The sequence below is a fragment of the Bombina bombina genome, chromosome 6, assembly GCF_027579735.1.
Source record: "Bombina bombina isolate aBomBom1 chromosome 6, aBomBom1.pri, whole genome shotgun sequence".
Classification (NCBI taxonomy): Eukaryota; Metazoa; Chordata; class Amphibia; order Anura; family Bombinatoridae; genus Bombina; species Bombina bombina.
In genome coordinates this window covers 253,301,438-253,326,500 of record NC_069504.1, presented here as the reverse complement: position 1 = coordinate 253,326,500, position 25,063 = coordinate 253,301,438, and the positions used below count along the sequence as shown (strand labels likewise).

General features: G+C 41.8%; 1 protein-coding gene across 3 annotated transcripts in view; it reads right to left on the bottom strand.

Moving 5' to 3' along the window:
* The window catches only part of ZFC3H1 (zinc finger C3H1-type containing), a 635,174-nt gene that overhangs the window by 235,045 nt on the left and 375,066 nt on the right, over positions 1-25,063 (bottom strand). For all 3 annotated transcript variants that reach the window (XM_053716781.1, XM_053716782.1, XM_053716783.1), the window contains one exon: positions 15,849-16,035. In XM_053716781.1, the coding sequence (XP_053572756.1) occupies positions 15,849-16,035 (187 nt within the window). The remainder of the gene's footprint in view (positions 1-15,848; positions 16,036-25,063) is intronic.

The window sequence follows — 25,063 nt, the reverse complement described above, 5'->3', positions numbered from 1 at the left end:
ATGCCTTCAGAGCATTGTAGATTGCAGAATATTTATTGGAAGGAGACACTCCGGGACCATTTTCCTTGTGCCCTCCTGGCACCCCAAACAGCCCCCCATCCTGTCAGACTCGCGTCCGTGGTCACAATCTCCCAGGATGGTCTCAAGAAGGATGTCCCCATGGACAGTTGCTTCGGACGGATCCACCTAGAGAGGGAGATCCGAATCCGAGCATCCATGGATATCTACTGTTATGGATCTGAATGATCGCAGTTCCACTGTCTCAACATGCACAATTGAAGAGGTCTGAGATGGAACCTGGTGAAGGGAATAATGTCTATGCTGGAAACCATGAGTCTTATCACCTCCATACACTGAGCCACCGAGGGGATTGAGGAGGACTGAAGGGCAAGACAAGAGGACGCAAATCTCCTGTGTCGATGGTCTGTGAGAAATATTTTCATAGACAGAGTATTATCGTGCCCAGGAACTCCACCCTGTTGCTGGGAACCAGGGAACTCTTTCCTGAGTTGATCTTCAAACCGTGAGATTGGAGCAAAAGAAGAGCAGCCCTCGAATGATCCTCTGAGACTGTGCGACGGCTCCTGGACTAGGATGTCGTCCAGATAGGGCGCCACAGCAATGCCTCTGGATCTGGCCACTGCAAGTTGTGCCCCCAGAGCCTTTGTGAAGACTCTCAGGGCCGTCGCCAGACCAAAGGGAAGTGTTGGTCCGGAAACTCAAATCTTAGGAACTTGAAGAGGTCCCTGTGAATTGGCATATGAAGGTAAGCGTCCAAGTTTATAGTTGTTATAAACTGTCACTCTTGAACTAGGGGCAGAATAAATCTGATCGTTTACATTTTGAACGATGGAACAGCCAGAAACTTGTGGTTTTTTTTTTGTTTAAATAATTTTTATTGAAAATCGGTACATTGATACATATCCAAACAAAGATATAGTTACAATTTCTTGTGACAACAGGAAAAAAAAACAATTTGCGAGAATGGTAGTCATTAACAGTCAATGACCTAATTTTCTTAGGTATTTTTAAGAATATGTAATGAGGAAAGGGTAATCATAACAAAATATCAACAGCTGTAGGTGGTTGGGGAAAACCCTAAGGAATCATTTGAGGAGAGGGAATAGGAGAGGAAGGAGTGGGAAATAGGTAAAGGGGAGTATCCCATCCGGTTAGGAGCATTATAGATAAGCTACGGCCGTTACCATAGTATCGTGGGGTGTGGGTTGTGAACAATTTCCATCTCATCTAGGCGATTGTTTTGCTAGCAGCTCAGGTGTTTTTGTGGAACCCTTGTTCCCAAATAAACTGAATGTTAGATATCATATCCGGTTTACCAAGATAGCAATAGTGCATTTTCTCTAACGTAAGAACATGAGTTATTTCTGACCTCCATTGAGCTATAGTGGGTATCTCTTGCATTTTCCATAATCTGGGGATTAGAGAAGTAGTTTCTTATGGTAAATGCAGGAAAGCTTTGGAATGTGGCTGAGGAGGATGATTTGAGGGGAAAGTGTAATATTTATATTCAAGACATTGTTTATGTTCCTTTCTACCTGGTTCCAGAAGTCACCCAAGTTCGGGCAGGACCACCATATATGAGTTAAGGTACCCTCTTCTCCGCATTTTCTCCAGCAGCTGGAGGAAGCGGTGGGGTATATGACCCGCAGGCGTTGTGGAGTTAAGTACCACCTGGCAAGTATCTTGCAGTTCAGTTCAGACATAGTTAAAGAGGTGGAAGAGGAGTAGGTATGACTAAAGCAACGTTTCCAGGTATCCGCATCTAATTCTATTAGTAACTCCTCGGACCATCTCGTCAAGTATGTTGGGCGTTTCTCAGGGAAGGAGCCCCTAAGGATTTTATATATCTGGGAAAGATGTGCTCTTGTGTTGTTCGGGTTAGTACATAGCTGCTCAAATGGAGTTAGAGGTCTCAGTATTTCTGTCCTATGTGGACTGTGGTTGATTGCATGTCTGATTTGTAGGTACGCATACCAACAGTGGAATGGCGGTCCTAGCTCCTCGTTAAGTAAGAGTCTGTCCTTAATACCTAAGGGGGTAGTTATTAAATATATTGGAAGGTTTAGTAGGAGCTTATTAGCATTAGTATGAGTGAAGAGACTGTTTTAGAAATAAGTGATATCGGAGTAAGGGAGTTAGGGAGGATATTGTTGTTGAAATTCCTTTTACATGTGTAATCACTTCATCCCATATCGCAAGAGTAGTTCTAATGTATTCATTGTGTTGTATAATGTGAGGTCTAGAGTCTTTAGGGAGCCAGGGTAGGTCTCTCATGTGTTTAGTCTGGGATAGATGACTTTCCATCTGTATCCATATATTCGAGGAGGCAGAGTGGTTCCAAGCAACTATTCTAGCTAAATGTGCCGCTTTATAGTAGTTAGTAAGATTGGGGACGTTAAGACCTCCGTCTTCCTTGCTAAGGTACATGGTATGTTGAGCAATTCTCGGGCGTTTATAGGACCAAATAAAGGAGTTTATCATCTTTTGTTGTGTCTGGAGGTAAGATTTAGGTATGGCCATTGGTAGGGTTTGGAATAGGTATAAGTATTTGGGGATTACCATAATTTTTACTGTATTGATCCTGCCTAGCCACGATAGATGCCCCTGTCTATGCCAGGACTCCAGTAGATTTTTAACGCTATCCTGGAGGGTGGTGAAGTTATCGGAGAATAGTTTATGGGTATATTTGGAGATTATCAAGCCCAGGTATTTAAGTTTGTCAGTGAGTACAAATTTCGTCTGCTGTGTTATAGTTAGTATTTCTCTGGGTGTTAGATTAATCGGCATCAGTCCCGACCTCTCCAGTGTCACGACCAGGGCAGGTAAGGAAGTGGCTGGTGATCGTAAGGTAAGTATCACGTCATCTTCAAACAAAAGGCATTTCTGTGTGATATCACTGTATTTTAGGCCTTGGATATGTTGGTTGTTTCTAATTTGCAATGCTAGAATTTCGACTGTGAGAGCAAATAGTAAGGGTGAAAGCGGACACCCTTGGCGTGTCCCATTAGAGATAGGGAAAGGTTGAGATATGGTATTATTTACTTTAACTTTTGCATTTGGATTATGATAAAGGGCTTGTATTCTTTTAATAAATATTTCAGAAAAGCCAAATTTTGACAGGGTGGACAACATAAATTGCCAGTCCACCCTGTCAAAGGCCTTCTCAGCATTTGTGGAAAGCAAGACTAAAAGGTGTGTGGTTGTAATGTGCATGCTGCAAAGAGTGGAGCAATCTTACAGTGTTATCCCTCGCCTTTCGTCCCCTGATGAAGCCCATCTGATTCGGGTGAATGATGTTGGGCAGAATCATGTTCATTCGGTTAGCTAGTATTTTAGCGTATATTTTCATGTCTATATTTATAAGTGATATTGGTCTATATTTACCGACAATATCTCTAGCTTTACCTGGCTTTGGGACTACTGTAATCATTGCTTCTAAAAGGGAGCTAGGGAGGGTATTACCGTGGTCTATGTCAACATAGAGCGAAAGAAGATGGGGGCTTACCTGTTTCTGTAAGAGTTGGTAGAATTTTGCCGTAAGACCATCTGGGCCCGGCGATTTGCCATTTGGCAGCGATTTTACTACTAAATTGATGTTGTGTAGAGTAATAGGGGAATCTAAGAATTGTTTGTTCTCATCCGTAATAGAGGGTGTGTCAACAGTGGCTAGGTATGTTTCTAAGTTTCTCATCTTATCTAGTGCTGTGGCACCCTTTATATTGTATAAGTTTGTATAGTAGGAAACAAATGAATTAATAATTTCTTCGTTTGTGTGAGTGATCTCGCCCGAGGTTCATCTAATAGCCTTAATAAAATTGGAGATTCTTTGTTTTTTAAGGGACCTGGCCAGTAGGCGACCCACTTTATTGCTTTCCACAAAGAACTTAGATTTAGTGGTCAGAGCCCTCATATGGGCTTTCTGTATAAGAAATTTATTAAGGCTTTCCCTTGCGTTAGTTAATTTGGTAAGTTTAGGAACAGAAGATGGATCCGCTTTATGTGCAGTTTCGCAGGTGGCCAGGTCTTTTGTCAAAGAGGTGAATTGAGCATTTTTTGTTTAGCATTATGCTTTATTAAGACCCCACGTATATAACATTTATAGGCCTCCCAATTGTTTGCGTACGACGTGTCCTCGGGTTTGTTTAAAGTAAAGTATTCGTCTGAGTGTTTTTTAATGTTGTCTACTGTTTCTTGGTCAGTAAGTAAGTAAGTTATCATTAAGTCTCCAATTAAACGTATTGCGAGGTTTCAGCCAGAAACTTGTTTAAATACTTTAGGTCCAGAATCGGTCGGAACTTGTCCTTCTTTGGAACCACAAAAAGATTTGAATAGTACCCTAGACCCCGTTCTGCTTGGGGTACTGGTACGATAACACCGAGAGGAGAGATCCCTCACACACTCTAGAAAGGCCTCTCTTTTCTGGTCTTGAAGACAGGTTTGACAGGAGGAATCTGCCCTGGGCGGATGGGATCTGAACCCTATTCTGTAACCCTGGGCGACAACTTCCAGAACCCAAGGGGTCCTGAACGTCCTACAACCAGGCTTCTGAGAAGATAATCTGCCCCCTACTTAGTCCGGAGACCGGTCGGGGGCCACGCCTCTTCATGTCTATTTTTTCTCAGCGGGCTTCTTGCTCTGCTTAGACTTCCTCCCAGTATGAGCCGGCTTCCAATTTCCCTTGAACTGGTCCGCTTTTGCGGTGGGCTGCTGGAGCTGGCCCCTGTCCACACGAAAGGGACGAAAAGTAGATCCCTTAGGATTAGCCTTCTTATCCTGCGGTATCCCGTAACCGTGGATATGATCGAATCCAATCCTGGACCGAACAGAATCTTTCCTTGAAAAGGCAGGGATAACAGCCTCGACTTACAGGTCATGTCCGCAGACCAAGACTTTAGCCACCGAGCCCCGCGAGCTAAAAACGGAAAAACATAATTTATGTAAGAACTTGCCTGATAAATTCATTTCTTTCATATTAGCAAGAGTCCATGAGCTAGTGACGTATGGGATATACATTCCTACCAGGAGGGGCAAAGTTTCCCAAACCTCAAAATGCCTATAAATACACCCCTCACCACACCCACAATTCAGTTTAACGAATAGCCAAGAAGTGGGGTGATAAAAAAGTGCGAAAGCATATAAAATAAGGAATTGGAATAATTGTGCTTTATACAAAAATCATAACCACCACAAAAAAAGGGCGGGCCTCATGGACTCTTGCTAATATGAAAGAAATTAATTTATCAGGTAAGTTCTTACATAAATTATGTTTTCTTTCATGTAATTAGCAAGAGTCCATGAGCTAGTGACGTATGGGATAATGATTACCCAAGATGTGGATCTTTCCACGCAAGAGTCACTAGAGAGGGAGGGATAAAATAAAGACAGCCAATTCCTGCTGAAAATAATCCACACCCAAAATAAAGTTTAAAGAAAAAACATAAGCAGAAGATTCAAACTGAAACCGCTGCCTGAAGTACTTTTCTACCAAAAACATAATTTATGTAAGAACTTACCTGATAAATTCATTTCTTTCATATTAGCAAGAGTCCATGAGCTAGTGACGTATGGGATATACATTCCTACCAGGAGGGGCAAAGTTTCCCAAACCTCAAAATGCCTATAAATACACCCCTCACCACACCCACAATTCAGTTTAACGAATAGCCAAGAAGTGGGGTGATAAAAAAGTGCGAAAGCATATAAAATAAGGAATTGGAACAATTGTGCTTTATACAAAAATCATAACCACCACAAAAAAGGGTGGGCCTCATGGACTCTTGCTAATATGAAAGAAATGAATTTATCAGGTAAGTTCTTACATAAATTATGTTTTCTTTCATGTAATTAGCAAGAGTCCATGAGCTAGTGACGTATGGGATAATGATTACCCAAGATGTGGATCTTTCCACGCAAGAGTCACTAGAGAGGGAGGGATAAAATAAAGACAGCCAATTCCTGCTGAAAATAATCCATACCCAAAATAAAGTTAAATGAAAAACATAAGCAGAAGATTCAAACTGAAACCGCTGCCTGAAGTACTTTTCTACCAAAAACTGCTTCAGAAGAAGAAAATACATCAAAATGGTAGAATTTAGTAAAAGTATGCAAAGAGGACCAAGTTGCTGCTTTGCAAATCTGATCAATCGAAGCTTCATTCCTAAACGCCCAGGAAGTAGAAACTGACCTAGTAGAATGAGCTGTAATCCTTTGAGGCGGAGTTTTACCCGACTCAAGATAGGTAAGATGAATTAAAGATTTCAACCAAGATGCCAAAGAAATGGCAGAAGCTTTCTGGCCTTTTCTAGAACCGGAAAAGATAACAAATAAACTAGAAGTCTTTCGGAAAGACTTAGTAGCTTCAACATAATATTTCAAAGCTCTAACAACATCCAATGAATGTAACGATTTCTCCTTAGAATTCTTAGGATTAGGACATAATGAAGGAACCACAATTTCTCTACTAATGTTGTTGGAATTCACAACTTTAGGTAAAAATTCAAAAGAAGTTCGCAACACTGCCTTATCCTGATGAAAAATCAGAAAAGGAGACTCACAAGAAAGAGCAGATAATTCAGAAACTCTTCTGGCAGAAGAGATTGCCAAAAGGAACAAAACTTTCCAAGAAAGTAATTTAATGTCCAATGAATGCATAGGTTCAAACGGAGGAGCTTGAAGAGCCCCTAGAACCAAATTCAAACTCCAAGGAGGAGAAATTGACTTAATGACAGGTTTTATACGAACCAAAGCTTGTACAAAACAATGAATATCAGGAAGATTAGCAATCTTTCTGTGAAAAAGAACAGAAAGAGCAGAGATTTGTCCTTTCAAGGAACTTGCGGACAAACCTTTATCTAAACCATCCTGAAGAAACTGTAAAATTCTTGGAATTCTAAAAGAATGCCAAGAAAAATGATGAGAAAGACACCAAGAAATATAAGTATTCCAGACTCTATAATATATCTCTCTGGATACAGATTTACGAGCCTGTAACACAGTATTAATCACAGAGTCAGAGAAACCTCTTTGACTAAGAATCAAGCGTTCAATCTCCATACCTTTAAATTTAAGGATTTGAGATCCTGATGGAAAAAAGGACCTTGCGACAGAAGGTCTGGTCGTAGCGGAAGAGTCCACGGATGGCAAGAGGCCATCCGGACAAGATCCGCATACCAAAACCTGTGAGGCCATGCCGGAGCTACCAGCAGAACAAACGAGCATTCCTTCAGAATCTTGGAGATTACTCTTGGAAGAAGAACTAGAGGCGGAAAGATATAAGCAGGATGATACTTCCAAGGAAGTGATAATGCATCCACTGCTTCCGCCTGAGGATCCCGGGATCTGGACAGATACCTGGGAAGTTTCTTGTTTAGATGAGACGCCATCAGATCTATTTCTGGAAGCTCCCATATTTGAACAATCTGAAGAAATACCTCTGGGTGAAGAGACCATTCGCCCGGATGCAACGTTTGGCGACTGAGATAATCCGCTTCCCAATTGTCTATACCTGGGATATGAACCGCAGAGATTAGACAGGAGCTGGATTCCGCCCAAACCAGAATTCGAGATACTTCTTTCATAGCCAGAGGACTGTGAGTCCCTCCTTGATGATTGATGTATGCCACAGTTGTGACATTGTCTGTCTGAAAACAAATGAACGATTCTCTCTTCAGAAGAGGCCAAGACTGAAGAGCTCTGAAAATTGCACGGAGTTCCAAAATATTGATCGGTAATCTCACCTCCTGAGATTCCCAAACTCCTTGTGCCGTCAGAGATCCCCACACAGCTCCCCAACCTGTGAGACTTGCATCTGTTGAAATTACAGCCCAGGTCGGAAGCACAAAAGAAGCCCCCTGAATTAAACGATGGTGATCTGTCCACCACGTTAGAGAGTGTCGTACAATCGGTTTTAAAGATATTAATTGAGATATCTTTGTGTAATCCCTGCACCATTGATTCAGCATACAGAGCTGAAGAGGTCGCATGTGAAAACAAGCAAAGGGGATCGCGTCCGATGCAGCAATCATAAGACCTAGAATTTCCATGCATAAGGCTACCGAAGGGAATGATTGTGACTGAAGGTTTCGACAAGCTGAAATCAATTTTAGACGTCTCTTGTCTGTTAAAGACAGAGTCATGGACACTGAATCCATCTGGAAACCCAGAAAAGTTACCCTTGTCTGAGAAATCAATGAACTTTTTGGTAAATTGATCCTCCAACCATGATCTTGAAGAAACAACACAAGTCGATTCGTATGAGATTCTGCTAAATGTAAAGACTGAGCAAGTACCAAGATATCGTCCAAATAAGGAAATACCACAATACCCTGTTCTCTGATTACAGACAGAAGGGCACCGAGAACTTTTGTAAAAATTCTTGGAGCTGTAGCTAGGCCAAACGGCAGAGCCACAAACTGGTAATGCTTGTCCAGAAAAGAGAATCTCAGGAACTGATAATGATCTGGATGAATCGGAATATGCAGATAAGCGTCCTGTAAATCTATTGTGGACATATAATGCCCTTGCTGAACAAAAGGCAAGATAGTCCTTACAGTTACCATTTTGAACGTTGGAATCCTTACATAACGATTCAATATTTTTAGATCCAGAACTGGTCTGAAGGAATTCTTCTTTGGTACAATGAAGAGATTTGAATAAAACCCCATCCCCTGTTCCAGAACTGGAACTGGCATAATTACTCCAGCCAACTCTAGATCTGACACACAATTCAGAAATGCTTGAGCTTTCACTGGATTTACTGGGACACGGGAAAGAAAAAATCTCTTTGCAGGAGGTCTCATCTTGAAACCAATTCTGTACCCTCCTGAAACAATGTTCTGAATCCAAAGATTGTGAACAGAATTGATCCAAATTTCTTTGAAAAAACGTAACCTGCCCCCTACCAGCTGAGCTGGAATGAGGGCCGCACCTTCATGTGGACTTAGAAGCAGGCTTTGCCTTTCTAGAAGGCTTGGATTTATTCCAGACTGGAGATGGTTTCCAAACTGAAACTGCTCCTGAGGATGAAGGATCAGGCTTTTGTTCTTTGTTGAAACGAAAGGAACGAAAACGATTATTAGCCCTGTTTTTACCCTTAGATTTTTTATCCTGTGGTAAAAAAGTTCCTTTCCCACCAGTAATAGTTGAGATAATGGAATCCAACTGAGAACCAAATAATTTGTTACCCTGGAAAGAAATGGAAAGTAGAGTTGATTTAGAAGCCATATCAGCATTCCAAGTTTTAAGCCATAAAGCTCTTCTAGCTAAAATAGCTAGAGACATAAACCTGACATCAACTCTGATAATATCAAAAATGGCATCACAGATAAAATTATTAGCATGCTGAAGAAGAAGAATAATATTATGAGAATCATGATCTGTTACTTGTTGCGCTAAAGTCTCCAACCAAAAAGTTGAAGCTGCAGCAACATCAGCCAAAGATATAGCAGGTCTAAGAAGATTACCTGAACACAGATAAGCTTTTCTTAGAAAGGATTCAATTTTCCTATCTAAAGGATCTTTAAACGAAGTACCATCTGACGTAGGAATAGTAGTACGTTTAGCAAGGGTAGAAATAGCCCCATCAACTTTAGGGATTTTGTCCCAAAATTCTAATCTGTCAGACGGCACAGGATATAATTGCTTAAAACGTTTAGAAGGAGTAAATGAATTACCCAATTTATCCCATTCTCTGGAAATTACTTCAGAAATAGCATTGGGAACAGGAAAAACTTCTGGAATAACCACAGGAGATTTAAACACCTTATCTAAACGTTTAGAATTAGTATCAAGAGGACCAGAATCCTCTATTTCTAAAGCAATTAGTACTTCTTTAAGTAAAGAACGAATAAATTCCATTTTAAATAAATATGAAGATTTATCAGCATCAATCTTTGAGACAGAATCCTCTGAACCAGAAGAGTCATCAGAATCAGAATGATGATGTTCATTTAAAAATTCATCTGTAGAGAGAGAAGTTTTAAAAGATGTTTTATGTTTACTAGAAGGAGAAATAACAGACATAGCCTTCTTGATGGATTCAGAAACAAAATCTCTTATGTTATCAGGAACATTCTGCACCTTAGATGTTGAGGGAACTGCAACAGGCAATGGTACATTACTAAAGGAAATATTATCTGCTTTAACAAGTTTGTCATGACAATTAATACAAACAACAGCCGGAGGAATAGCTACCAAAAGTTTACAGCAGATACACTTAGCTTTGGTAGTTCCAGCACTAGACAGCGATTTTCCTGAAGTATCTTCTGACTCAGATGCAACGTGAGACATCTTGCAATATGTAAGAGAAAAAACAACATATAAAGCAAAATTGATCAAATTCCTTAAAGGACAGTTTCAGGAATGGGAAAAAATGCCAATAAACAAGCTTCTAGTAACCAGAAGCAAAGAAAAAATCAGTCTGAAATAATGTGGAGACAAAAGCGACGCCCATATTTTTTTTTTTTAGCGTTCCGGATGTGGCGTCATTTTTGGCGCCAAAAAGCATTTAGGCGCCAAAAATGACGCCACATCCGGAACGCCGACATTTTTGGCGCAAAAGGACGTCAAAAAAATGACACAACTTCCGGCGACACGTATGACGCCGGAAACAGAAAAGATTTTTTGCGCCAAAAAAGTCCGCGCCAAGAATGACGCAATAAAATGAAGCATTTTCAGCCCCCGCGAGCCTAACAGCCCACAGGGAAAAAAAAAGAGTCACATTTTTTAAGGTAAGAAAAAATGATTGATTCAAATGCATTATCCCAAATATGAAACTGACTGTCTGAAAATAAGGAATGTTGAACATCCTGAGTCAAGGCAAATAAATGTTTGAATACATATATTTAGAACTTTATAAATAAAGTGCCCAACCATAGCTTAGAGTGTCACAGAAAATAAGATTTACTTACCCCAGGACACTCATCTACATGTTTGTAGAAAGCCAAACCAGTACTGAAACGAAAATCAGCAGAGGTAATGGTATATAAATAAAAGTATATCGTCGATCTGAAAAGGGAGGTAAGAGATGAATCTCTACGACCGATAACAGAGAACCTATGAAATAGACCCCGTAGAAGGAGATCACTGCATTCAAATAGGCAATACTCTCCTCACATCCCTCTGACATTCACTGCACGCTGAGAGGAAAACCGGGCTCCAACTTGCTGCGGAGCGCATATCAACGTAGAATCTAGCACAAACTTACTTCACCACCTCCATAGGAGGCAAAGTTTGTAAAACTGAATTGTGGGTGTGGTGAGGGGTGTATTTATAGGCATTTTGAGGTTTGGGAAACTTTGCCCCTCCTGGTAGGAATGTATATCCCATACGTCACTAGCTCATGGACTCTTGCTAATTACATGAAAGAAAACCTGACACCTTAGCGTTTAGGCAACTAATTTGCATATTGGCATCACAGATGAAATTGGCAATCTTCAGCGCCTTAATCTTATCCTGTACCTCTTCGATGGAAGTCTCCCCCTCAACCATTTCACACAGGGATTCACACTAATATGTTGTGGCTACGGCCGCTGCCGGCTGAAAAACAAACCCTGTGCGTTGAAAGATCTTCCTTAACATGGTAACTTTATATCCACGGGCTCTTTAAACGACAAACTATCTTCAAGGGGAATAGTTGTCCGCTTTGCGAGCGTGGAGATAGCACCATCCACCTTAGGCTCAAGCTGAGAGTCCGGGACGGGGAAGAGTGTCTTAAAGGAAGAAGAAGAAGGGGAAAAGGAAGAACCTAATCGCTTCCATTCATTCTTAATAATATTAGCCATCTTAACAGGAACCGGGAAGTCCTGAGGCACCACCCTGTCCTCATATACCTCATCTAGCTTAGGAATCGCAGGTTCCTCCAGAAGCTTCAGTTCCAGAACCACCAGAGTAGCAAGCACTTGCTACAGCAAAAAGCACAAATTCTCTATCCTAAATCTAAATTCAGGCTCCTACGCAGCCGGAGATTTAGATGACACGGACTCCGACTCAGAAGGGGCCTCTTCCGAAGAGTTGGAGTGGGCCTCGTCATCTTATAACGCCTCTGATATTCCATAGGCGTAGACAACCCCTGGGGTCCGCCCTATGCTTGCGCCTAGCAGAACGTGGTAAGGCATGCAGTTGATCCGCAAGATCTGACGGCCAACGAATCTCTCCAGCAGGAGTAATGGTTGGACCCTAGGGCGCTGCATGTGCAATTGGAAATGAATGCAGGGAACGCACCTCACGGGATGGGAAACCCTCAGAAGTGGATGGTGGATTGCCCAGTAGTACTAGACATCCGTTTACTTTTAGATGTCGTAACTTTATTAAGGCATGTGGAACATAGTTGAGCAGGCTGTTCTACCAGAACCTCCTCACAATAAACACATGAATGAGACCTTGTTAAAGAGGGAGAACCCTTTAACGAGTCAGTCCTCCATAGCTTGCGCTGTTATTACGCACTGATTAACTTAATAAATAGGCACCTTTGTAACCTCCAATGGCCAGGGCACTCGCCACCTCCTATGACCCGGACTACAGAAAACGTTTCGTCTCCTGCGCCACTGATCAACAGAGGAAGAGAGATAGCCACACCCGGTCACATGGAATGCCTGGCAGGACCGCCCCTGCACTAAGAAGAAAAACGCGCCAAAAAAGGGCCGCGCAATACTCCCGAAAATAACCTGAAAGTTCCACACATTGCCAGAGCCTCATCTTGCACATAACGCAGCAATGACAAACAATATCGTTTATAAACCCCCCCTGTTCAATAATCCCATTTCCAGGAATATTAACCCATGATAAAAGGTGTCACACTGTGACCCTATCTTCCGTGATATCATTATGTAAAAAAAATTAATTCTTACCTGAATCTACACTGTGGAACAGGAACACGGCCCTTCAAGTGTGACAGGTTAGTAGCCTTGCTCCTGACATGAACTGGAGTGCAGAAAAAGGCAGTGTAACTAGTCAACGCTGATTGCTTGTTGAGCTGTTAATGAGTCGGGGTGGTTTCACAGAAAGTCTCTCCCTGCATCTCCGGACTAACTTTCGCCAGGTTCTCACTGAGAGGCTGACAAGATTACTTAAAACTCCAGTCCCAATGAGAAGAGTACTACCCTCAATAAGAGACTACTCTGATTTTTGGCACTTCTCTGCCGTCCTGTGAGGAAAGGCAAAGAATGACTGAGGGATGAGGGAAGTGGGGGAGGTATTTAAGCCTTTGGCTGGGGTGTCTTTGCCTTTAAAAAATAATTTCTCCCCTTGAGGACTAACTTAGAGACACCTTGTGCCCACACAATTGGTTTAACCCAGTCATAGAGCCCTGTACCTCTGCCCTTTCAAAAAAATCCCAACCTTGACGAGATTTTAACGGTCATCATACACCATTGATAAAAAGAGGGGATTAACCCCCAAAGTGCTAGGGCCTTCTAACCTAGAAGGGGATAAGCACTTACCTTTAGAGCTTCAGCTGCAGGGCAGGCAGGAGCAGCATCTCAGGTATGCCAGACTCAGACGACCTCTGACAGATGACATGATGATAAAAGAAAAACAGAGTAATCAACCCTGGTTTCCTATAAAGGGGTAGCATAAATGTTAGAAGGTAAGCAATAACTACCTCGCCGTCTTCTAACTGCTAAAAGCCACCATTACTCTTACTAAAGAGACTGACATGGATACAGCATAGACCCATTCCTTGCTTGCAGGGAAACTACCAATAAAAGATTAAATATCTTCAGACACCTTTGCACATCCAACCGATGCATGAGGCAAAGAATGACTGGGGGTTTATGGGAAGTGGGAGTGATACTTAACAGCTCTCTCCTGGGGTGTTCTTTGCCTCCACCTGGTGGCCAGGAGTTGAATTCCAACTAGTAATTGAATTGTTTTGTGGACTCTCCATGCCATTGGAAAGAAAAACTGCTTCCATAATTACAAGAAGAGAGTGCAAAATAAATAATGAAATTAATATTGTAAACATTTTGTACTGCACAATTATATAGCAGAGAACTGAAATTCAAGGTTTTAATTATTACTTTCATTTTCAATAGATATGTGTATTTGTATATTCGTTACTATCGAACACTAAGTTTTGCACTTTCACAAACAGAAATTTGGCCCTGAAAAGAGCTGAATGCCGCGAGCAGCCACCTTCCTTCGCATTCTGATACTAACAAAGCATCCGAATGCACAAATCTAATTCAAAATAACAAATCAATTATAAAATAAGACTAGCCAAGACATATATTATCTGAAAATTGCACCTTTAAAGGGATATGAAAAACAAAAGTTTTATTTTGTGATTCAGAGCATAGCATTTTAAAAAAGGTTTACAAATTACTTATATTATCAAATTTGCTTCTTTCCCATGATATTCTGTTTTGAAGAGATACCTAGGTAGGCATACAGAGCACTACATGGCAGGAAATAGTGCTGACATCTAGTTCTCTTGTAAATGGTTAAAATTCTTGCAAAACTGTCTGCCTTATAGTGCTCTAGAAAAGGGCAGGTTCCTAAGCACACGTCCCTGCTTTTCAACAAAAGATACCAAGAGCAGGAAGAAAAATTAATAGAAGTAAATTAGAAAATGGTTTAAAGTTGCATGCTCTATCTGAACCATGAAAAATAGGTAATTTTCAGAAATAGCAGGCAAAAAGTTATTTTGCTTTTTTCTCCATGGGGAATGAAATTGAGTTTAATGTCACTTTAAAACCACAAATAACAACACATTAATAGCTTGCCATCCTCTTGGAGAAAGGCAGGAACACAACTACCTCTTGTTCAATCTCATCTACCACAATTGTTTGTACTTAAAGGGCCATAATACTGAAATGTTGAAACACTTGAAAGTGATGCAGCATAGCTATAAAAAGCTGACTAGAAAATATCACCTGAACATCTCTATGTAAAAAAGAAAGATATTTTACCTCAAAAGTTCCTCAGTAGCCACATCCCATTGTAAAGGACTTCTAAGCAGCATATCAGTATGTCTGTCCCGGGGCCGCTAATTTTTTTTTACCTGCAGCTGGGCAGCAGCTGAGTATAACTTTTTACACAAAACTTACTCTGCTGCGCTAAGGAGAATGTGAGGTAAAATATCTTAATTTTTTACATAGAGATGCTTAGGCAATGTTTTCCTGTCAGCTTTTTACAGTTATACTGCATCAGTTTCAAGTGATTTAGCATATGAGTATTATGTCCCTTTAAACTTTGTACTGGATACAATGGGTGAGTCAATGACAAAAGACATACGTGCAGCCACTTATCAGTAGTGCACTGTTGCTCTTTAGCCTATCTAGGTATGCTTTTCAATTAAGGGTGCCAAAAAACAGCTAATCGAAGTAAATAGAAACAAGTTTAGAAATGCAAGCTCTATCTGAATCATTGTTAATTTTAGTACCTTCCAAACAGAAACCTTAAAAAAAAAACTGGAGAAAGCAATATGTAGACAAAAAGAGAAGGGGGTCTCTGATTCCAATGCTTGTTTTAAAGTGACATGAAACAATTTTTTCAATAAACAAAAAGAACATACAATATTTTTTTTAAAAAAAGTTACCAATTTTCATAACTAATAGTATTCTTTTATGAAGAGAATACCTAGGTAAGCATATTTGGCAGTAGTTTTGCAAATATGTTTTAGAGCACTAGATCATTGTTAAAAGGAAATTGGATTTTTTTTACCCATATTTTTTAACATATATCTGAATCAGGCCAGAAAAAAAAAATGGAGAAAGCAGAAACTTAGAGACATGAACTCAAAGTGGTGGCTTGATATTAACCCAAAAGTGATGAAGAAGGTTAAAAACAGAAAAGTTTGCAATAATCAAATATTTTCGATTAAAACTCACAGTCCACCAAATTTGATATGAAGGAGCATATTCTACAGCCATCTCACACATCTCTTGAACTTCTTCACCAGATCCTCGTTTAGAAAAGAGTTTGAGGTAATGACTCCAAATCTCTGGGTTCTCCCTGTTATGTTCCAGTGCTCGGGATAAAACATTTAAAGATGAATCTAAGCACTCAGTAGATGTACTGTAAGGATAAAATATAAAAAAATAAAAAAAAACTATTTTAATCCCAAAAAAAAAAATTCAATGTAGATACAGGAGTGCTTAAAATAAATTAAAGAGACATTCATAAACAAATTATTCTGAAAGTAAAAAACAAGGTTTATGCTTACCTGATAAATATATTTCTTTCCGGATATGGCGAGTCCACAAATTCACCAATTACTATTGGGAATATCACTCCTGGCCAGCAGCAGGAGGCGGCAAAGAGCACCACAGCCAAGCTGTTAAGTATCACTCCCCTTCCCACAAACCCCAATCATTCGACCAAAGGTAAATGGAGAAAAAAGGAGAAACACAAGGTGTAGGTGTGCCTGAGATTCAGTAAAAAAAATAACCATCTTAAAATAAAGGGAGTGGCCGTGGACTCACCATATCCGGAAAGAAATAGATTTATCAGGTAAGCATAAATCTTGTTTTCTTTCCTAAGATATGGTGAGTCCACGGATTCATCAATTACTGTTGGGAATCAATTCCCAAGCTAGAGGACACAGATGAATAGAGGACACAGATGAATAGAGGGACAAGACAGGCAGACCTAAAGAGAAGGCACCACCGCTTGAAGAACCTTTCTCCCAAAAGAAACCTCAGCCGAGACAAAAGTATCAAATTTGGAAAAAGTATACAGAGAAGACAAAGTTGCAGCCTTGCAAATTTGTTCTACAGAAGCTCCATTTTTGAAACCCAAAGAAGAAGAAACAGCTGTAGTGGAATGAGCCGTAATGCTCTCAGGAGGCTGCTTACCAGCAGCAAAACAAATTAAACTACTCAACCAGAGGGAAAGAAGTAAACTTTCTGACCCTCACGTTTCCCAGAGAAATAAACTAATAGGGCAGAAGACTGGCGAAAATCCTAGACGCCTGAAAATAAAAAACACGCACAACATCCAAGTTGTGCAACAAACGCTCCTTATTATAAGGACTAGGACATAGAGAAGGAACAACAATTTCCTGATTAATATTTCTGTCCGAAATCACTTTTAGGAAGGAAACCTAACTTAGAACAAAGAACCACCTTATCGGCAAGAAAGATAAGATAAGGCGAATCACACTGCAAGCTGAGAGTTCCGAGATTCTCCAAGCAGAAGAGATAGCAACAAGAAACAAAACTTTCCAAGATAACAATCTAATATCTATAGAATGCAATGGCTCAAAAAGAAGCCAGCTGCAAAAACCTTGAAAACAAGGTTAAGGCTCCAATGAGGAGTAACAGACTTAAACACAGGCCTGATTCTGACCAAGGCCTAACAAAAAGATTGCACATCTGGCATGTTCGTCAGACGCTTAAGAGGCCAAAAAGGTAGTGCAGAAATCTGACCCTTCACAGTACTGATTGACAAACACTTCTCCAGACCTTCCTGGAGAAAGGACAAATCTTAGGAATCCTGACCCTACTTCAAGAGTAGCCGCCCTTGGATTCACACCAAGAAAGATATTTGTGCCATAGTTTATGGTAAATCTTTCTAGTAACAGGCTTGCGAGCCTGAATCATGGTCTCAATGACCGACTCAGAAAAACCATGCTTAGACAGGACTAAGCGTTCAAACTCCAAGCAGTCAGCTTAAGAGAAACGAGATTTGGATAAAGGAAGAGACCCCAATCAGAAGGTCCTTCCTCAGAGACAGTCTCCAAGGTGGGAGAGACAACATCTCCACTAGGTCTGCATACCAGATCCTGCGAGGCCACGTAAGGGTCATTAGAATCACCAACGCTCTCTCCTGTGTGCTACGAGCAATGACTCGTGGAAGGAGAGCAAACGGAGGAAACAGGTAACCCAGCCTGAAATCCCAAGGGATAGAGACCCTATCAGAGCGGCCTGTGGATCCCTTGAACCTTAACTTGGAAGCTTGGCATGCTGCCGAGACTCCATCAGACCCCCCCATCTGAGTGTAAAGATGGAAAACACCTCCAGGTGGAGTTGCTACTCCCCCGGGTAAAAAAATATGACTGCTCAGAAAATCCGCTTTCCAGTTGTCTACTCCTGGAATGAGAATGGCATATAGACAGCAATCGTGAGCTTCCGCCCACTGAATAATTCGAGCCACCTCCTTCATGGCTAAGGAACTCTGAGTTCCTTCCAGGTGGTTGATGTAAGCCACAGAGGTTCCGATGTCTGACTGGAACCTGATAAATCGGGCTAAGGACAGTTGAGGCCAAGCCATCAGAGCATTGTAAATTGCTCCCAACTCCAAGATGTTTACGGGAAGAGCAAACTTCTCCTGAGTCCAAAGTCCCTGCGCCTTTAACGAGTCCCAGACTGCTCCCGAGCCCAGCAGGCTGGCATCCATGGTCACAATCACCCAGGAAGGTCTCCGAAAGCATGTTCCCTGAGACAGATGTTCCTGAGAAAATCACCACGGGAGAGAGACTGTCAACTGAGCTAGATCTATCCTCTGAGACAGATCCGCATGGTCCCCGTTCCATTGACTGAGCATGCAAGACTGCAGAGCTCTCAAATGGAAACAAGCAAAAGGAATGCTTGTCCATGAAAGCAACCATCAGACCAATTATCGCCATACATTGAACCACTGATGTCCGAACAGAAGACTGTAAAGAGGCAAGAATTCCGGATCTTCTATCCTCTGTCGCAAATATGGTCATCGATAGGGAAATTATTATGATCCCTAAGAAAGCTACCCTTGTAGCTGAAACAAGGGAACCCTTTCCCAGAAGCACTACCCATCCGTGTGAACGTAGAAAGGACAACAAGACCTCTGTGTGATAGTTTGCTTGTGAAAAGAAGGCGCCTGAACCAATATGTCGTCCAGGTAGGGCGCCCCTGCAATTCCCAGAGACCGGATCACTGCCAAGAGATCCCCCAGAACCTTTGAGAAAATTCTGGGAGCTGTGGCAAGGACAAACGGAAAAGCCACAAACTGAAAGTGTTCGTCCTAACAGTCGAATCTCAAATCTGCAAAAATCCCAGAATAGGAACATTAAGTGAAACAAATTCATGAAAAACCTTATTCCCTCAGGTCTATGTACGTTTAAAGCATGGTATTCCCAGGCGGACTTCCATCCAAGTACTAACCAGGCCGACCCTGCTTAGCTTCCGAGATCAGACAAGATCGGGGCGCATTAGGAAGAATGGAACGCATAGTTTCTCTGTCGATGGACGATACTCTGAGAAACTTGTTTAGACACTTAGGTTTAGAATAGGTCGGAAAAATCCCTCTTTCTTGGGAACAACAAACCGATTGGAATAGACACCTAGACCCAGTTCAAGTACTGGCACTGGAACTATAACTCCCAGGGAGGAAAGATCCTGTACACATTTCAAGAACGCCTCTCTTTTTATCTGATCTGCAGATAAATGAGAGAGAAGTAACCTGCCTCTCAAAGGAAAGACATCAAGTCTATTATTAACCCTGAAATATTATGACTGCAGCCTATCAGGGACATCTCAAATCTATGTTTGAAGACAAACATGAGAGAACCAACCCCCCACTTGGTCGGAACCAGAATTGAGGGCAACTCCTTCAGGTCTTTCATCTTATCTTAACAAACAGGACCTAACAAGGTATTACTCTTGGAAGGAAGTGCCAGAAGCTTGGACTCAGGGGAAAAAAAGGAAATTTATGCTTGCCTGATAAATTTATTTATTTCTTTTACGATATGACAAGTCCACGGATATCATCCTTACTTGTGGGATTAAACCTGCTAGCAGGAAGTGGCAAAGAGCACCACAGCAGAGCTGTATATATAGCTACAGCCCTTCCCTCCCCCTGCAGACATTCTACCAAAGTTAGGAAGAGAAAGGAAAAGCCAAAGGTGCAGAGGTTACTGAAGTTTAAGAAAAATAAGTACATATCTGTCTTAGAAATGACAGGGTGGGCCGTGGACTCGTCATATCGTTCAAGAAATACATTTATCAGGTAAGCATAAATGTCCTTTTCTTTTACAAGATATGACGAGTCCACGTATTTCATCCTTACTTGTGGGATACAATACCAAAGCTACAGGACATGGATGAAAGGGAGGGACAAGACAGGAACCTAAACGGAAGGCACCACTGCTTGAAGAACCTTTCTCCCAAAACCAGCTTCAGAAGAAGCAAAAGTATAAAATTTGGAAAATTTGGAAAAAGTGTGAAGAGACGACCAAGTTGCAGCCTTGCAAATCTGTTCAACAGAAGCATCATTTTTAAATGCCCATGAGGAAGCCACAGCCCTAGTAGAATGAGCCGTAATCCTTTCCGAAGGCTGCTGTCCAGCAGTCTCATATGCCAGGCGAATGATACTCTTCAGCCAAAAAGAAAGAGTGGTAGCCATAGCTTTCTGGCCCCTACGCTTTCCAGAAAAAACAACAAATAATGAAGATGATTGATGAAATTCTTTAGTCGCCTGCAAGTAAAACTTCAGGGCACGGACCACGTCCAAGTTATGCAACAGACGCTCCTTCTTAGAAGGATTAGGACATAAGGAAGGAACAACAACTTCCTGATTAATATTCTTATTAGAAACAACCTTAGGAAGGAAGCCAAGTTTGGTACGTAAAACCACCTTATCAGAATGGAAGATAAGGTGAGTCACATTGTAATGCTGAAAGCTCAGAAACTCTACGAGCATAAGAAATAGCAACCAAAAATAAAACTTTCCAAGATAACAACTTAATATCTATGGAATGCATGGGTTCAAACGGAACCCCTTGAAGAACATTAAGAACTAAATTCAAACTCCAGGGTGGAGCAATTGGTCTAAACACAGGCTTGATTCTGGTTAGAGCCTGACAAAAAGACTGAACGTCTGGAACATCTGCCAAACGTTTGTGTAGCAAAGTTGACAAAGCAGAGATTTGTCCCTTTAAGGAACTCGCTGATAACCCTTTCTCCAATCCTTCCTGGAGAAAAGACAGAATCCTAACTCTACTCCATGAGTAGCCCTTGTATTCGCACCAATAAAGATATTTATGTCATATCTTATGGTAGATCCTTCTAGTAACAGGCTTATGTGTCTGAATCAAAGTATCAATGACCGAATAAGAGAACCCCCGCTTAGATAAAATCAAGCGTTCAATGTCCAAGCAGTCAGTTGCAGAGAAACTAGGTTTGGGTGTTGGAAGGGTCCCTGAATGAGAATGTCCTGCCTCAATGGAAGCTTCCACGGTGGCAGAGAGGACATGTCCACTAGATCAGCATACCAAGTCCTGCGAGGCCACGCAGGCGCGATTAGAATTACTGAAGCCCTCTCCTGTTTGATCCGAGCAATCACCCGGGGAAGGAGAGTAAACGGTGGAAACGCATAAGCTAGGCTGAACAACCAAGGCATCTGTCAGTTCGGCCTGAGGATCCCTTGACCTGGATCTGTATCTCGGGAGCTTGGCATTCTGACGAGACGCCATCAGATACAACTCCGGTCTGACCATTTTGAGAATCAGGGTGGCAAAGACCTCCGGATGGAGTTCCCACTCCCCCGGATGGAACGTCTGTCTGCTTAAAAAGTCTGCTTCCCAGTTGTCCACTCCTGGGATGTAGATTGCTGACAGATAACAAGAGTGAGTCTCCGCCCACCGAATTATCTTGGATACTTCTGTCATCGCTAAGGAACTTCTTGTTCCTCCCTGATGATTGATGTAAGCCACAGTCGTGATGATGTCTGACTGAAAGCAGATGAATTTGGCCGAAGCCAACTGAGGCCACGCCTGAAGCACATTGAATATTGCTCTCAATTCCAGAGTATTGATTGGAAGAAGAGACTCCGACCGAGTCCACACACCCTGAGCCTTCAGGGAATTCCAGACTGCACCCCAACCTAGTAGGCTGGCGTCCGTTGTCACAATCACCCATGAGGGTCTGCGGAAGCACGTCCCTTCGGACAGATGATCCGGCAATAACCACCAAAGAAGAGAGTCTCTTGTTTCCGGATCCAGATCTGAGGAGACAAATTTGCATAATCTCCATTCCACTGCCTGAGCATGCTCAGTTGTAGTGGTCTTAGATGAAAACGAGCAAACGGAATGATGTCCTTTGCCGCCACCATCAATCCAATTGCCTCCATGCACTGAGCCACTGATGGCCGACGATTGGACTGAAGGGCTTGGCATATATTCAGAATCTTTGACTTTCTGACCTCCGTCAAGAAAATTTTCATAGATATGGAATCTATTAGAGTTCCCAAGAAGGGAACCCTTGTCTGTGGAATTAATGAACTCTTTTCTAGATTCACCTTCCACCCGTGAGTCCTCAGAAAGGACAGAACCATGTCTGTATGAGACCAGATGGTAAAACGGCGCCTGGATAAGAATATCGTCCAGATAAGGCGCCACTGCAATGCCCTGCGGTCTGAGAACCGCCAGAAGAGACCCTAGAACCTTTGTAAAGATCCTGGGTGCTGTGGCCAACCCGAAGGGAAGAGCCACAAACTGAAAATGTTTGTCCAGAAAGGTAAACCTTAGGAACTGGTAATGATCCTTGTGGATAGGAATATGAAGATATGCATCCTTCAAGTCCACGGTAGTCGTATATTGACCCTCCTGGATCAACGGTAGAATTGTTCGAATAGTCTCCATCTTGAAGGATGGGACTCTGTGAAACTTGTTTAGACTTTTTAGATCTAAAATAAGTCGAAACGTGCCCTCTTTTTTGGGAACCACGAAAAGATTTGAGTAAAACCCCTGCCCTTGTTCCAGTATTGGAACGGGACGAATTACTCCCATAGTAAAGAGGTCTTTTACACAACGTAAGAACGCCTCTCTTTATCTGGTCTACAGACAATCGTGAAAGAAGAAACCTCCCCCTTGGGAGATCATTTTTGAAATCCAGCTGATACCCTTGGGACACGATTTCCAGTGTCCAAGTATCCTGAACATCTCGCCTGGGCAAAGAGAGAAAGTTTGCCCCCTACTAGATCCGGTCACGGATCGGGGGCCGCACCTTCATGCTGTCCTGGTAGCAGCAGCGGGCTTCTTGGGTTGCTTACCCTTGTTCCAAGCATGTTTGGGTCTCCAGAAGGACTTGGCCTGAGCAAAATTCCCTTCCTGCTTGGCAGAAGAAGAGGAAGAAGAGGAGGCTCCTTTAAAGTTCCGAAAGTTTAGCAGTTCTATCCTGAGGTAGGAGATGACCCTTAACTCCCGTAATGTCAAAAATGATTTCTTTCAAGTCAGGCCTGAATAGGGTTTTTCCCTTGAAAGGTATAGCCAAAAGCTTTGACTTAGATGACACATTAGCAGACCATGATTTTAACCATAATGCTCTACGCGCTAAAATGGCAAATACGTCATTCTTAGCCGCCAATTTGGCAATTTGAAAGGCGGCATCTGTAATAAAAGAATTAGCCAGCTTAAGAGCCTTAATTCTATCTAAAATATCCTCTAAAGGAGTCTCCGTCTTAAGGGACTCCTCTAATGCATTAAACCAGAAGGCCGCCGCAGTGGTAACTGGCACAATGCAGGCCGTCGGTTGTAAAAGGAAACCCTGATGAATAAACAGTTTCTTTAGAAACCCTCCAATTTTTTATCCATAGGGTCTTTGAAAGCACAACTGTCCTCAATAGGAATAGTTGTACGCTTAGCCAGGGTAGATATAGCTCCCTCCACCTTAGGGACTGTTTGCCAAGAGTCCCGAACAGTGTCAGATATGGGATACATTTTCTTAAAATTAGGCGAAGGTGAGAACGGGATACCCGGTCTGTCCCATTCCCTCTTAATAATCTCAGAAATTCTCTTAGGAAACGGAAAAACATCAGTGTAAGCAGGTACCTCTAAGTATTTGTCCATTTTACACAATTTCTCTGGTGGTACCACAATAGATTCACAGTCATCCAGAGTCACTAAAACCTCCCGAAGTAACAGGCGGAGGTGTTCAAGCTTAAGTCTGAGGCAACCCACTTCCCGAATTGGAAAGTTCCCCCTCAGACAGAAGTTCCCTGACCCCCAAAATCAGATCCCTGTGAGGGTACATCGGAAATAGCTAACAAAGCATCAGAGGACTCAGTATTCACATTGACTTCTGTCTTGCTGAGTTTGCCCTGTAACACTGGCAACTTAGATAATACCTCTGTAAGGGTAGTTGACATAACTGCAGTCATATCCTGCAGGGTAAATGAATCAGACGCGGTTGAAGAACCCGGCGTCGCTTGGGTGGCTTTAAAGGTTGTGACGTTTGGGGAGAATTTGGCGGCATACCCTGATTCTCCTCTGACTGGAAGAGTGGCTGATAAATTTTGGGACATATGAGGAGAAAGCTGCGGCATATCTTGAACACTGTCAGAAGACTCCTTAACAGCATCCGCCCTAGACAATGTTGGCTCAGAAAAAAAGTCTATCCCTGTAATGTAAAGTTCTATCAATACATGAGGAACAGAAAGGGATTGGTGGTTCAACATTAGCATCAAAACAAAGAACATGTAACATCTTGCAGGGCCTCTTAGTCCATCTTTATTCACCAACAAACTGAATAACAAGATAAATAACTGATATTTTATTAAGAAAATACCTCACAAAAAAAACGTTACTGTTCCTTTAAATTTTTAAAAATAAACTGCTTTATTTCCAGCAAAATAATAAAGTAACATAAGGAAAAATTAAATACTTTGCTGAGGTGCTTATCTGCCTAACACCGGAGTGTATACACGGTTAGATGATCCAGACTCAACCTCTTTATTCTGTCAATTGAAATCCGTAATACGGCCAAAAACTGTGACAAAGTTTTCCTTGAAACAGAACACAGGAAGTATGAGGGAGAAGTGCGCAATAAAATTTGCCGCTTCCGTTAACCCCTCCCATCGTGGGCGTTAGAAGAAAAAAACTTCCCTCTGACCAAAAGTATAGTAATGCCGTTGTATCATTACTAAAGTAAAAAAACACCACCTCCGAGTCTGCTCCTCGTCCCCAGTGCCTGCTATAACTGCCCGTAATAAAATATTCTCCAAGTCATAGGAGAACTTTTCATTTTGTCCCAAATTTGATTAATTTCTTTTAAAGTGCCATCTTTTATTCTGAATAACGTTCCCAGAAAATAAAAAGTCAGTACTTACCTTTATAAATCTGCCCGGCAGC